General features: G+C 38.4%; 1 protein-coding gene across 8 annotated transcripts in view; it reads left to right on the forward strand.

Annotated features, from left to right (window-relative positions):
• Positions 1 to 16158, forward strand: part of KCNIP4 (potassium voltage-gated channel interacting protein 4) — a 1061619-nt gene that overhangs the window by 923554 nt on the left and 121907 nt on the right. Inside the window, exon 2 of one of the 8 annotated variants that reach the window (XM_070506139.1) lies at positions 6602 to 6707. The exons of the other annotated variants lie outside the window; for them this stretch is intronic. Coding sequence (XP_070362240.1) covers positions 6602 to 6707 — 106 coding nt within the window. The remainder of the gene's footprint in view (positions 1 to 6601; positions 6708 to 16158) is intronic. 8 annotated transcript variants of the gene reach the window in all.

Genomic DNA, 16158 nt, shown 5'->3' on the forward strand with positions numbered 1-16158 from the left:
AGGTGTCTTCAAGTAGCAGCTCTAAGTAGAGTTCAATTTACTCCATTTGCATTTAGATTCTGTACATTATTTCCAGCAAATTCAAGCACCTTCTGGCTCCCTCCTTCTGAATTAACTGATAGATAAAGAAGGTAACTGTTTTACAATCAGGCAAAAGAAAACAGGTCAATTAAGAAGGTCAGTGTTCTGCCTCCAAAATTCATAAACTTCCAAAATTAAATGTAGATATTTTTCCCTCATTTTCAGTCACTAACTCTGCTGCTACCCTTCTTAAGGTGAACAATTACAATCGTGGGCTGACTGCAGGATCCAATAACATTTAGTATGGTTTGGCAAGCATTTTCAGCAAGAATTATCACCAGAGTATGAACCCCAAATTATCTGGGTCCCTGTTTTTTTAGGAAAGAATTTGAAAATACTAAATGATCTGTGAATGTATGCATTTATGAGCCATAAACCTATTTAAAAAATAGACATGCCAGTGATAAATCCACATTTGTAACTGCTGAAGAATGTGCTTCCTAGCCCCAGCATCAAGTCACTGCTCATGAATCAGCTTGTCAATGATTCAAAGGAGACACAGATGGCATCACAGTGCCACTGAAACTCCTGGTGATTTTGTCATCGTTACTGATTCATGGGAAGACACTATGTCTGTGGAAACATTATTAGCCATTTTCCTCCACCAGACATCAACAGGCTTAGGATCTAGGAAGAAAAACATTGTCCATAATTCAAAAGCACAAGATAGAAGCTGAACGGGGTTGTGAATTACAGAGCAGGAGCCTTCTTTCCCATGCTAAGCCATGGAAAATATTCATTTTTGCTATCAGCTATACTACAAAAATGAGGGAAATAAGCATAATTCTCATTATAGTGAAATTACCACTTCTGTAGCCATCATCATTACTTGTTGAATTCATAATTCATGGCCCATCACTCACCACTGAAACCTGACATTTACATATAATGGCATTTACATAACAGGAAAAAGCAGCCAATGAAAAATGACCACTTGCATGTACCACTATTAAAATCTGGAGGGTCAGAAATATGGAGCAACTAACATGATGATGGGCTGATTTGTTTTCAGTAATGTGAGTCTTTGTAAGATGAAACCTTTCCCCCTGGTAAAAATGAATACATTTTCATTCAGTTATATCACAGTTTAAAGTGGCCTATTTGTCTGCACATTTACTTTTTATTCTCTTTTTGTGTTGCTTTTTTCCATGATTTTTGAAATGCTAGTACACCAGAAGTTTGGTTTAACTTCTACATGCAGGGATAAGGGAGTTGACAGTTTTGATTTCTAAGGCAATAAGTTTGTAACTACATCATTGGACTCAGTGGTTTATATAGTCAATTAGTTTAAGATATTAATCTGTCCATTGTAGGTACCAATAAATATTAAATAACTTAATAAGATTAATTATTCAACAAATATGTTAGTGCCTAAATGTGTAATACACTTTACTAGTTGCTAATAATCAAATTAGGGTAAGAAACATTTTTATTTCATTAGATATTTTTGCTCAAATATAATTCCAGTGAAGCCTTCCCTGGCCAGCATATTTAAAATTACAAATCTTCCTCATCCCTCTTCCCAACCTGTCCACCAACAGAAGTCTCTAGACTTCATCCCTGCTTTCTATCTGATAAATTGTTTATTTCTGTTTATTTTTTTTTCTTCCTTGACTATAATGTAAGATCAATTAAAGTAGAAATTTCTGTCTGGCTTGTTCACTTCATTATTCCCAGCACCTGGGATAGTACCTAGCACATTGTAGGAATTCAACAAATCGTGTTGGAATAAATGAATTAATGAATGAACAGAATCCTCCCCTCAAGGAATTCGGAGTTTAGTGAGAGAATGAGAAATCAATTATGCAATGTAATAGCTGTTGTGATAGATGGTTAGATCCCGGAGAGCAGGGACTTTTCTTGTATGACCACTGTGCATCCACAGTTCTACAGCAAATATTGTTTAAAATGTTTGTAATATGTGCATCATAATAAGTACTTTTTGAAATAAATGAATAAATAAATATTTATGTGATGTAAGGTAATTAATCTATCAAAGAGTGTTTAGTGTTTATGGGGGTAAAACGGCCTCTGTACTAAGGCATTCCGCTGGTTAACCTACCTTTCCCATCGCTTTTCTTTTGCTGTCATTGGCTGAAGAATGCAGTCAGCATCATCCTTGGCCGAGTGCCTGCACTCGCATCTGTCCATTTAGAGTATGAGGAGGGGACTGCCTCACACACTGTGAGAAAATAGACCATGCAGATCCTAAATTCATCTGCTAATTTTACGGACACGCAGCTATTCTGTACATCCTGAGACCATCATATAAGATACACAGTCTGATTTCATGCTTTCAGTAGACGTTGATTGAGCCCTTTTTGTATATCAGGCACTGTGCAAGGTAATGGGGATGGAGTAGTGAATAAGGAGGATTTGGTTTCTGATTCTGTGATGTGGTTGAGTATAGGTCGACTGTCTTATTATGTATGCTCTATGCTTCTCTATTCCTCTGTCCTAACTTCTTTGGGGTAAATTAAATATTTTCAGTATTCCATTTGAATTTTTCAATTGAATTTTTGACTGCACGTTCTGTTGTTATTTTTCCTTGTTTCCCCAGCATCTAGAGATTGTAATATATCTCCTTCACTTCTTCAGACAACTGGAGTTAATATTGTACCACTTTGTGGAAAATGTGCAACAGTAAAATTCATTCACCTCCCTCCTCCTTGATGCTATTACTGTCAGAAACTTTATATCTACAGACGTAATAAACTGCATAATACTTTTGTTTTAAACAAAAGAAATACAGAGAAATCCAGGTAATATTTTGTATTTATTCACATATTTTTGATTTCCAGTGCTAAGTTTCCATATCATGTCATTTTCTTTCAGCCTGAAGACATTCCTTTAGTCTTTCTTATAATGTAGGTCTAGTAGCTATTATTTCTCTTAGATTTGGTTTATCTGAAACTATCTTTATCTCACCTTCATTCTCAAAAAACTGTTTTCACTGCATGTAGAATTCTGGGTTGAAAGTCTTTATATTTCCCCCAGCACTTATTCCATTTTTTTCTGGCCTCTATAGTTTCTGATGAGAAATCATTCTCATATGATTGTTCTTCTATATGTAATATGTCCTTTTATTCTAGGATTTTTCTTAAAGATTTTTCACATTTCTTTGCAGCAATTTGACTGTGATGAGTCTTTACATGATTCCTCCTATATTTATCTTGATTGTGGTGCCACAAGTTTCTTGGATTTTGTGATCTTGGATCTTACATTGACGTTTGTAAACACATTCAGAATATTTAGGCCTTTTTTTTTTGTCACATTTTTCTCTCCCATCTCACCTGGTTCTCTAATTACGTTCACGTTAGGCTACTTGATATTGTCTCACAAATTGCTAAGGATCTGTTTAATTTTTAATCCCTTTCCTTTCTATTATTCAGATTGGATGATTTGTCTCTTTTCATGTCTAATCAAGCTCATAACTCTTTCTTCAGTAGTCCCTAATCTTCTTTAGCAGATCTAAAGCAGTTTTTTCACTTTAGGTATTTTACTCTTCATTCTAGAATTTTCATCTGGTTCATTTCTGTAGTTTTAATTTCACTGCTAAAATTTTTCACCTATTTACTTATTATGACCCTCTTTATCTTTAAAGTCATTTTCTGCTAATTCCAAAATCTGTGTCATCCTAGAGTCTGTTTCTATTGACTGCTTTTGAAAAAATCTTGATTATGGGTCACATTTTTCTGCTCCACATGTCTGCTGATTTTTGATGGCATGATGGCTGTTATTGTAATACATTGTAGGGAGTTTGGATTACATTATCTTCCTTTAAAGTGTGTTCAGTGGCTGGCCCAGTGGTGCAGTGGTTAAGTGCACACATTCTGCTTTGGTGGCCTGGGGTTTGCCAGTTCAGATCCCAGGTGCGGACAAGGCACCGCTTGTCAAGCCATGCTGTGGTAGGTGTCCCACATATAAAGTAGAGGAAGATGGGCACGGATGTTAGCTCAGGGCCAGTCTTTCTCAAAAATAAAAGAAAAAGTGTTCATCATGTACAATTTATATTTAAATATATCCCTAAAAGAGACTTTAAACTGTTTGAGAACCAAGATATTTTAGTATAAATCCTTTGTTTTACAAAGAAAAGTCAGAGACCCAAAGAAGTTTAATAACCAGTTCAAAGTCACTCAACTTAAAATAGTAATAAGACAAGGACTAAAATCTGAGACTTCTAACTCCTGATTGAAAACAGCAACCTGTCTACCTTGTAGAACCAAGAGCAGTTCAAAAGATGCTCCAGGGAAGAACATCATTAACTGCCAAATTGGGGATGGGGGCAGAGAGTGTAGCATTAATACCTGTAAGCAAGCAGGAAGCTCCTCCCCCACACTCAGGCCTGAGGGTCCAGGAAGCTGTCATAGAGAAAGTGAGCTTAGCAGATATCAGAATTTAAGGGAAAAGAGGAAATCAAGCAACTGGCAAATATTTCTTGAGTGTCTGTGACAAGCCAGTTTCGGGGGTGACTGTAGAGTTTGGCTAGACATTGCAAAATCAAATGTGAAGCACAAGAGCTGGGTGAGAGGGAAAACTAAAGTCTCTCTCCTACTACAGGGGGCTGGTGGAACCTTCTCTCTCTAATTCCTTGTCAGAATAGGATCTCGCTCTACAGTAGGGTGTGATGCAGGAACAATAGAGAGGGTATAGCAGAGGATGGGAGAGGTCTCTTCCCTCCAGGAGGGTTGGAGATACACAGGGAAAGTCTGCCAGAAGCAAGTGTGTTTGAATTGAATTTTAAAGCCCACATGGGCTTGTAGAAGTTGATACTTGGTGAAGGGCCACCAGACTGTGGTTACAATGGCATGGAGACTTGAAATGGCATGAAGAAGGAGAAGCAGAATGTTCGGCTTGGGAAGCTAAAGCAAAATCCTAATGTCCCGGAGAAGCTTACAAAGGAGACAGCACTTAGATGGGTGTGTCCCTCTAGAAATGTAGAAGTTAACTAAAGAGTCAGTTTTATGTAAATCAGATTTATCTTATAAGTTTAAAAGCTTACTTAGATACTAATCTAGGAAATGAAATCAGGTCTTCTTTTGGTATTAAAAGTGAATTTATACCTTCATTTGTTAGACATTTATTGATCTTCTTTTATATCCCCGGTCATCAACCAGCATTTGAGATATCAGGTAAACAAGACAGTTCATGTCACATAAGTGTTAAGGGCAGAGGAAGGACCTGTTTTGTGAGTTCCAACAAATGCAAGAGGGTGGCCAATGTGTGGCCAATGGGTGATGATTCATTAGGGACAATAGGGAGAGTGGTGGAAAATGCTGTCAGAGTGAGGCAGGGCCAGATCATTCAGGGATTGGGGTCCGTGGTAGGAAGTGTGATATTCTTCAAAGGTCAACACGAAGGTTTTAGAGGGCAGGGAAATGATCTGATTTGATTTATGTATCTGCTAGTTCACTTCATCCCCTACACAAGAGATCTCTGGGGGTTTTTAGCCAGTGGACGCATGGTGGGGAAATAGATCGGTAGCCTTGTGATCAGGTCTCTTTATAATCCCAAGGTAGGAACTATAAAGTAGAAAAGCAACAAGTGATACATTTGCCAAGTCCACGTTATAAAGATGGTCTAACTTCGATTTAAATTGGTTCTCTTCTTATTGCTTTACATTCGACATCTTCCAAACTGATTTGGGGGAGGCAATATACCTATATATCAACATGCAAATTTAGGCTTCTGGGCACTCAGAGTGGGTAAGGTGATGCTGAGTTGGACATTTGTCGTTCCTGACACCAACAGTTGTTTCAAGTGTTTGCTGCTTGCCCACCCACCCACTATTGATTTTCCTTGACTCCTCCCCGATGATCTGAAGTCACACATACTGCTCAGTCTATTCCAGGGTTAACATTTTGTGAACACACCTCACTTTTTTGGAATTATTCTGCTTGAATAGTTCCATCCATTAATGTCCACATGTGGCAAATGTGGAGGATTGTCGCATCTCTGGGCATGTCAGCTTATGCTAATGAAACTGCCTATCAAGGACGTCTATTTTTCCACTTTCAGGGAAGGCAAAGGTACTAACAGGTGATTGCGGTGTGAATGATTTATGCGATCATCTATCTCCTCTGTAATCAAATGTGAGGAGCAACGAGAGCAGAAAATTGTCATGTGGGCCCTTAACTCTGGTTTGAATATTGAAATTTCAATTCTGTTAACTCTTTCAATGATATTTGCATTACTCCTGACCTAAGGCCAAAAAAAGCCACCAAATTTTAGTTTTACTACTCAAAAGACCTGTTTGTGTGATTATTTCCACTTGCTAATCACATCTTTAATGCAACATAAGGAAAAGGTTTGTAAAGAAAACCTAAAATATGAGAAAAACAGAGGGAAAAAAAAAGATTTATTTTTTTTTCCTTCTGGGATCCCAACACACGGCCTGCGATTGCCCGAGCAGATGGCTGCATCCAGATCCTGCCTGGCTGGCTTCCTCTGATAAACCATGCAACACGCCCTAGTTTCTCTCTACAAACAGCATTAACAGAACCGATTGCATATCTTCTAGGTTTCCTCTACGCTCAGAACCCCACCAAGCGCAGCATTAAAGAGCGGCTCATGAAGCTCTTGCCCTGCTCAGCTGCCAAAACGTCGTCTCCTGCTGTTCAAAGCAAGTTTGATTTTTTCCCCCCAAACTGTTTGCTCTGTTTGTTTAAGGTCTGCATGCATTGCAGTTCTCCGCTTCTAAAAAGAATCAATATAGTACATTCTGCAAAACCACCTCTATTGATGTACTCGTGCTTACTTAAATACCCAGGGGAACTTTTGTGCAATTATGAGGCACTTCCCGTTTGGCAGACTGATAGCACAGTGTTAGTGACAAGGAGCCGGGGCTTCAAAACATTTGGAAATTTTTGTTTGATCTCAGGCCTAGACTCAGATAACTCTTGGGATTCCATTGCCTAACTTGTTAGCAGAGCAGCTGTACACGTTAAAGTGTACTACCTTGTAAATTTCTTAACTCACATATGTGCATTTGGTGTGTAATTTAGATACTGCTAAACTTCAGAAATATCACTAGGTTAGAAAAACTACTACAAAGTGGAAAACATGTATGCAGATGTCACTTTTCTTCTTTGTCGACTTTCTCCCTGTATCAGTCAGGGTTCTCTAGGAAAACAGAACAAATACATACATACATATACATACATACACATACACACAAACATATATATAAAGGGATTTATTTTAAGGAATTGGGTCACATGACTCTGGAGGCTGGTATGTCTGAAATTCACAGGGCAGACTGTCAGGCTGAAAACTCAGACAAGATTCAATACTTCAGAGGCTGGCCCCATGGCCGAGTGGTTAAGTTCGCGCGCTCCGCTGCAGGCGGCCCAGTGTTTCGTTGGTTCGAATCCTGGGGGCGGACAGGGCACTGCTCATCAAACCACGGTGAGGCGGCGTCCCACATGCCACAACTAGAAGGACCCACAACGAAGAATATACAACTATGTACTGGGGGGCTTTGGGGAGAAAAAGGAAAAAAATAAAATCTTTAAAAAAAAAAAAGATTCAATACTTCAGTCTTGAGGCAGAATTCCTTCTGCTAGGAAATCTCAGTTTGCCTAAGGCTTTTCCATGTTGGATGAGGTCCACCCACACTGTCCAGGGTAATCTCCTTTACTTAAAGTCAGCTAATAGACTAACCATCACACTTTCAATCTTCTATTTCTCTCCAGTTTTGTGGCATTCTTAAGGAGTAGAAAGTAGAGGATATCTAGAGGGGAAAACTTTTATTTATTTTGTGAAAATGCCATATATAATTTATGGCCAACATTTATAAATATTCTGTGTTTAAGAACATGCTTTCATACCAATTGTTTTCAAGCATCACACAACTGTTAGAATCAGGTAGAGAAGGTGCTGTTCTTTGCCAGTGAGGAACCAGAATATGAAGAAGCTAGGTGAAATCTTCCAGGTGTGGGGCCATAACCCATATCTTCACCTGCTCTTCTTATATGCTGCCACACTATTTTGTAGGAACTGATGGACTCAATTAGTGACTTAAAAATGTGAATGGGGGCTGGTCCAGTGGCATAGCCGTTAAGTTCTCGTGCTCTGCTTTGGTGGCCTGGAGTTCACCGGTTTGGATCTGGGTGTGGACTTATGCACCACTTATCAAGCCATGCTATGGCAAGCCTCCCACGTATAAAGTAGAGGAAGATGGGCACAGATGTTAGCTCAGGGCCAATCTTCCTCAGCTAAAAAAGGGGGATTGGCAGCAGATGTTAGCTCCAGGCTAATCCTTCTAAAAAACAAAACAAATAAAAATGTGAATGTCCTGAAATTTCACTAGTCTCCACAACACAAGTGGAGAAAATAAAGAAAGTACCTCAAACAACCCAATACATCCAGTCAAAAGTTCCAGGATAAAATAGCAATTTATTTCAGTGGCACTGACCAAATGTAATATATCATAATAATGTTTAAATAATTCTCTTATTCATTCAACATAAAGTTATTATATGTCAGTTCCTGTTCCTGTTCTGAGAAATAGAGCAGTAAATAAACAGCTTTTTAAAGCCCTGTCCTACTGGAACATTCTGTGGGGAGAGGGGAGGGGCCAGGGCAAAATTACTTTTATTAGTAATAATGCTACGTACAAAAACATTTAAATTATGGTTGAGATACATTGCTCTGACTTTTTCCCTTCATTGTGCACACATGCACACCATCTCGCAAACCAAACACAGCATGTCACCAGCAGCCCAGGCCATGATCCGGAATAATGCCAAAGCCCTAACCCTCCACAATATTGAAGCTGCAGACATTTTTATTGCCACTATTTGTCAGTAAATGTTGGTTATTAGAGCCATTGCTTTTCTCCATTCAAGTTTGAATCAAAATTGCCAGTTTACCAGATATTTACCAAAAACAAATAGTCATTTGTATAAAGTAGACAGGTAAACTGTAACTTTCAAATGGATCTCTACATTCACTTAAGGAAGAACAAGGTTGTCATGCCTGTTAGCACTATTCCTTCCCCAGTATCTGATAAAGCCGTATCCCAAACAGATGTTCACAGAGGATGCAATTTTTGACTAAGTGTGAGGGAAAAGTCAGGATGTTTCTTGAAAGGAAAAAAATAATAATAAAAGATATTAAAAAAAGGAGCAGAATGATTCTAAAAACTGATATTTTTATAAAAGTGGGATTTCATAAAACTGGCTGATATTGAACCCATACTAGGCTTGGACTATGATTTGTGGACCTAAGAAGGTCTACAGATATAAAACTCCCTCCCCCACTAGCCACTACCTTCCCCATTGACCATCCAACACAAAACCTCGGCATGGAGAAGTAGATTATTGGAAAGGAAAGCACATTAATTCCACCGTTGTAGTAGAAAAGTGTTTCGTTAGATCCCTATCCATGATCTAGGCCCTACGTAGTTGGACACAGGACTGAAAAAGATGATATGAGAACTTGAGGCAAGAGGCAGGTGGTTACAGCCGGGTACTAGAGTGACAGAGGACCCTAGGCCACCAGGAGGAAATGCATGGGCACCAAATGTCCGCCTGCTGGACCACAGAGAACCCTGAGGTGAGGTTTGGTTTGACCAGGCCGGTTCTAGCCTTCGATGACCTGCATGGGGTTGAGGGAATCTTCTCCACCAGATGCCATGCAGCTTCACAGCTAGAGGGCTGAAAGATAGTTTAACAAAGGGCCAACACTCATTCTAAATTCCATCTTCTTTTTTCAGGAAGGCAGATAAGAAAGGGCTCTTCATTTTTTATGGCAGGAGTGTGAAATTTATCAATATTATGCAGATAACAAAAGGAAAATATTTCCTGCAGAAAAGCCCAAACTCCTGCTGAACTATGGAGCACCTAGATAACCAATCAGAGAACCTTAGAGTGTGAAGGGACCACAGGCAGACATGTACCTTCACCTCATATCTAGATCCCAGACCAATTCCTTCTGTCAACACCAGGACTGTCATAGAATAGAAGAAGCTTTACTGGAAATATTCAAGGATAGACTGAAGGGCAATTTCAGGAGTTTGGCTCATAGGAGGGTACACTGGACTAGATAGTGTCTAAGCAAAAGTTCATCATATTTTAAACACTATAAGTATTATAGGTTATTATAATAATAGCTTTTAAATGGAATACAGCCTATTTTATGTATGAGGAAACTGAGATCTAGAGAAGGGAAATGATTTGCTCAAAATTACAGAGCTATTTAAAAAAGAATCTGGGATGAGAAACTTGACTCCAAGCCCAGTGCTTTCCAACACTGAATTTCTATGATTTGGTATCAGTCGTGTCCAGGCAGGAAACATAAGGCACACTTACATGGGGCAATGGATGGGGTTTAATGAAGAGATTGTTTGCAAAGGTGTTGGCAGGGTTTCTGGACCCAACAAGGCTAGTGAAGCACTAAGTGCTGGCAAGAGTGAAAGTTATCATTTCTAGACTGACAGTTTCCAGAAGATGAAGAAAGGCAGAGCAGTAGCTAGAACTATCAGAGAGGGACTCTGTTCACAACAGGGACTCTGGCCCTTGGAAGAGGAATACAGCCACTATCAACCCAACTTCCACCAAGGAGGGAGCCAAAAGAATAAATACCACAACCTCTCTCTTTTCCTCTGCTCCAATCACCTGATGGGGTTTCCCATTGGCCAAACCCAATAGGAAGCCGAAGGGCAAGGAGTTCAGATAATATACACAGAGGCCAGCCTCCCAGAGCACACAGCATGTAGAAGGCTCAGGAGGACCAATGGAGATGTTTGCCAGATTCTGTACCTCTTCGCAGCTAGGAGTTGGGGATCTATAGGACCAGTGACAATTCTGAGTCAGTCACACTGCTCTTCTTCTTATTCCCAATTCCAAGACATCTTGGAGGTTGACAACTGGCTCAAAAATGTATTTAATATTCTGTAGATAATTATAGGATTAAAGAACTTAACTAATTATTTCATGGATGGCTTAGTATCAAGAAATTCCTAGCTACTATGCTCTATGTGAGCACAAATACTTTAAAAAAAAATAAATGCTGTCAAGTCTGTGGCTATATTTCCCCATTGTATAACTCTGAGTAATTCACTTTATCATTCTATGCCCCAGTTATTTTTTTCTAAAGTAATCATTTTCCCTATTTACTCAAAAGACATTATGGTGACAAAAAGTTACTTTCTAGATAGTAATCAGGAACTAATGCAAAAGACAAAATATGAAATTTTTGGTTATAGGTGTTTATACTTATATGCATGTTTTTATTTAAATTAGCTTCATAATAACATCCACCTGGTAAACCTTGGTGCCCTCATTCAATCAAAATAATTGATTCACTAAGTTAAAGCTTCTTTCCAGGGGTTTTTGTTGTTGATTTGAGTAGACACAGGAGAGCGAACATGACTAGGTAATCGTGAGGCTAGACTACTCATATCCAATAAGCCTCCACCAGCATATCACCTTGTATAATCGCAAAACATAATTTCCTAACTTCCAGTTTTTAGTATCAAATCCAGCATGACATTTCAGTATAATTTGTTTTTCCTGGTAGTATATTGATGATGAAAAGTTTTAGATGCCTCTCTTGGCAGAGAAAGCATCAGCTTTTGGCTGTTGGAGGATTTGTTTTCAAAAAGTGACTTGAACTGCCAACATGCTGCCAATTGTAAATACAACAGTAACCTCCAGAAAATTCTTTCTAAAAATATTAAACTTTCTGACAATTGATTAATCTCGTGCTAACTCCTTAGTGACTTCAGCTAAAGGCTCTCACCCGGGCGTATAGTCAGGAAAATCTTTGGAGGAAGAGAAGCATAACCTACGAGAGTTTGTAAACTTAATTTGCAAGTAGCAACCAAGGTCCTTCCGTTTCATCATATGTATGAGCCCTAAAAACATTATATTTTAATTCTCAGGTGTTATTTTTACTTATTTAAGAAACACCTAGCACTTACGATGTGGCTGCTACAGTTCTAAGTGCTTTGCACAGTTTAACTTATTATAGCCCAAAAATAATCCTATAAGATGGACTCTATTATTCTCACTTTACAGAATAGGAAACAGAGGGATGACAGGTTAATTAACTTGCCTGAATCACATCGTCAGTAAGAGATGTGGGGCAGGGGGAGAGGTCAACCCCAGCAACGGAGCTCTTGAGTCTTTGTACTTTACCAATTCTCTAGTTATGTTCAATATTTTGGTCAGTTTTTACAAAAAAAAACAAAAAAAAGACAGAGTCTTTTTGCACTTACCTGTTCAATTTGGGACACTCTTTGCAGCCCGTATTGTTCAGGGAGACTGTGGTAGCCCTTGAATGAGTTGTTTCTCCTCTCTGACCTCAGTCTCACCATCTACAAATGAGCAGCACAGACTGTACCTGAAGTCTCCCCCTAGATTGAACATTGTAGGAGCCGGCGAGATGGCATTTCTTATTCCTGGCTATGACAAATGGTAGATGTGTCAAAGCTAGCATGAAATTTCCTCCTTTCATTGTACTTCACTACCCATGAGAAGTAGGAAATGGGAAAAGTTGGAAATTCTTCTTAACTCAGATTTAATACCAATTGGCACTATCAATTACTTGTTGTAAACTATGTGTTTTATTAATTAGAATATTTGTCCCTTCTCTTTGTATGGTCTTTTACATGTTTTAAAATTCTTTCTTTTGGTTATTTCATTTCATCCTCATAAAACTCCTGGCAGAATAACAGATCACAAGTCTCCATTTAGCAAACTAAGAAATGGAGAGATTAAGTGTCTTGCCCAAAGTCACATAGGTATTTAGTGACAAATGGAAAGAGGGGCATTCTTTTTCCTGGTCCATCATGTATCTACCAGGAGACTCCATTAAATCATGAATGAGTCTTGGTATAGGAAAGACAGAGGCACGAGTCCTAGGACAGCTGTTTACTGTTGGCAGGTTTAGCAGATTTCACTTCAACATGGCAGACATTTATGGTGCACTAACTATTTGAAAAGTAATAGTGCCAGGAACAGGGGAATACACACATCACTACCTCTGAAGGCTGGCATTGTGCCGGAATAAACAAACATGTATATATATATCACTCAGATACAATGAATACAAGTACAATCATGCGAGAGTTAATACTAGAAAGGTATTAAGTAGTTGAATGACAATTCTGGGACTAGTCTATCAGATTCAAATCCTGATTCTGTGACTAACTAGCCATAGAAACCTTAGGTTAGTTGCTTACCCTTTCTGAGCTTCCATTTCTTCATCTGCAAGGTGGAGATAATAATAGTAAATATTATATGTTCACTCGAAGATTAAATGAGCATATGAAGTGTTTACAACAGTGACTGGCTAGTAAGTGGTTAATAAATGTTGGCTGCTGATGCTGTTATTACTTTATTACTACTGTGATGATCACAACTACTATAGTCATAGAGATAAGATTGACTCTTACCTGGGTGCGTTTCACAAAGAGGTATTATTTCAGCAGGGCCCTTTGGAGAAGAATCATCATTTCGCTGGAGGGAGAAAAAAAGTAGGAGCATTCTAGGTACTTGAAAAGATGACGCTTAAGACAGTTAGAAGTGGTGAGAAGCAGGAAAGAGAAGCAGCTAGAAAAGGAGGGGCTGGGACCAGAGTTTGAAGGTGCTTGCAGCCAACACAAGGCTATACTTTACTCTGCAGTGAAGGGAGGCAATGGGGAGTCATCGAGGCTTTTATTTATTTATTTCAGCTTTATTGAGTTGTAATTGATATACAAAATCATAAGATATTTAAATTGTACTTTGTGGTGATTTGATATTTTTCTATATTGTGAAAGGATTCTCCCCCATCTAGCTAATTAACACATTCATCACCTCACATATTTATCTTTTTTGTGTGTGTGAGAACATTTGTGTTCTACTCTCTCAGCAAATTTCAATTACACAATACAGCATTATCAACTATATCACCATATACTACATTAGATCCTCAGACCTTATTCACTTTATAGCTGAAAGTTTATACACTTTGACAAAAATTTCCCTGTTTCTCCCATCCGTCAGCACCTGGAAACAACTTTTCTATTCTCTGTTTCTATGAGTTTGACTTTTTTTTTAAGATTCTACATATAAGTGATACCATGCAGTCTTTTTCTTTCTGGCTCATTTCACTTAGCATAATGTCCTCAAGATCCATCCATATAGTCACAAATGACAGGATTTCTTTCTTTCTCACGACTGAATAATATTCTATCATATATATATCACATCCCACATCCTCTTTATCCATTCATCCATTGATGGACAGTTAGGTTGTTTCCACATCTTGGCTATTGTGAATAATGTTGCAATGAACATAGGAGTGTAGCTATCTCTTCAATGTCCTGTTTTCATTTTCTTTGGATATATCCCCAGAAGTGGGATTGCTGGATTAAAATAGGGAGTGAATCTTTGTCTTGATTGGGTTTTGAGATGGCTAAAGCCAGCCAATAGTAGAGGGAACTGGACACAAGTCAAACTTCAGAAGAGTTGATGATGAACTTGAAGTCAGAGAAAAGACTAGCAAAGGATCAAGAGCAACAATTAAAGACAAGATGCAGCTACGGTGTCAAAACCACAAGCAAATGCTAAATTGGACATTGTTTCTGAATAAAGGACCCATCTGAAACTGAGAATAAGAAAGTGACACAAGCATAAATCAAAAAACAGGCAAATTATTAAGGGTCAAAACAGAAAACAAGAAAATCAGTTGGGAAACTGCTTAAAACATCTATGCAAGACACGGTATCAACAGCTAAGCCTTATTGAACACAACACTATTCTAAGCCTGAAGAATTATTGCAAATATTTACTGCAAACCTATGAGGAAGGCCTAATTATAATCCCCACTTAGATGAGAAAACTAAACAAAGAAATTAAATCACTAACCCAAGATCTCACAATTACCAAGTTGTCGGGCAGGGATTTGACCTAGAACAATGTAATGCCGAGTTTCGGGCCTTCACCACTAGACTTTTCTGCCTGTGAGAGAAGACAAAGGCCTAAATATAAGGTGATAGTGACGGAAGGGAGAGGGTGGATTTGAAACACGTGGTGAAGGTGTATTGGAAACACTGGGAAACAATTGGTGGTACTGAATGAAAGGTAGGAAAGGGACAGAGTGATTCCACCAAACGGATAATGGTGACAATAAGCAAGAATAAGGAACAGAGAAGCCCATGAAATCAGGTTAAGAAAAGATGACAGTTTTATTTTAGACATGTTGGCTTAAAGTATCAGAAAAACACAAGCTACTTTTGAAACCAGCTTTATTGTTGATTGGTGTATCTTGGGTTTTTCTTCAGGTTATCTGTATGATGAAATCTTTTGCTTCTCACTTGATTTTTCCACTATTTTCCTTACTGTTAATTTGTGCCAAAAGGGGTAGACTGATGACTACTTATAAGAAGCTACATAGAAGTTTAGATACACAAAAGTCTTTCTTCTTTTTTTCTTTTATTAACTATTTCATGATTGGTCACTCATGCAGTTTCTAATAGGAGTCATTCATAAATATCTATTTTCCATTTGCATTGACCTAAGAAGTACTATTTGGGCTAAACATGAGTGTAGTCAATGCCAGCGTCTGTAGTTTCCTTCAGACACTGAAATGAGAGCCCAAACTTCAAGCGGACTCAATTTTACACTCCACCAGGTCCACAAAATACAGAGCGATGCTCTGTTATCTGCTTAGATTGCAGGGTTAAAGTTTAACCTTCTTACTTTCAAATTGCTTTCTTGCCAGGGGATATAGAGCAGCAAGAGTGATGAGCAGAAATTCTTTAAGGAAACACTGGCCCATCTTTGCTTGCAAGCTTTCAGAAAAAAAAAAAGAAGAAGAAGAAGAACAAAGACAAGTTCTGGAGATGAAGCAACAGAGGAAACATTATTCACCTTTCAGCAAAACATTCTCATTTGCGACTTTGGGTAGAAAAACAATTCCACAGTACACTGTCGTGTTCTCTGAATCTGCTTAGGGGTAGGCACATCCTCCAGTGAGTCTTCCTGGAGGTAATAAGAATCAAATTTGATTTGTCTCAATGACAGTGTAAAATTAATTAATGTTTTAGGTGAGCAAATGTTAGAAGAGTTTGTGGCAAATTATCAC

Source organism: Equus asinus, chromosome 3 (assembly GCF_041296235.1).
Source record: "Equus asinus isolate D_3611 breed Donkey chromosome 3, EquAss-T2T_v2, whole genome shotgun sequence".
NCBI lineage: Eukaryota > Metazoa > Chordata > Mammalia > Perissodactyla > Equidae > Equus > Equus asinus.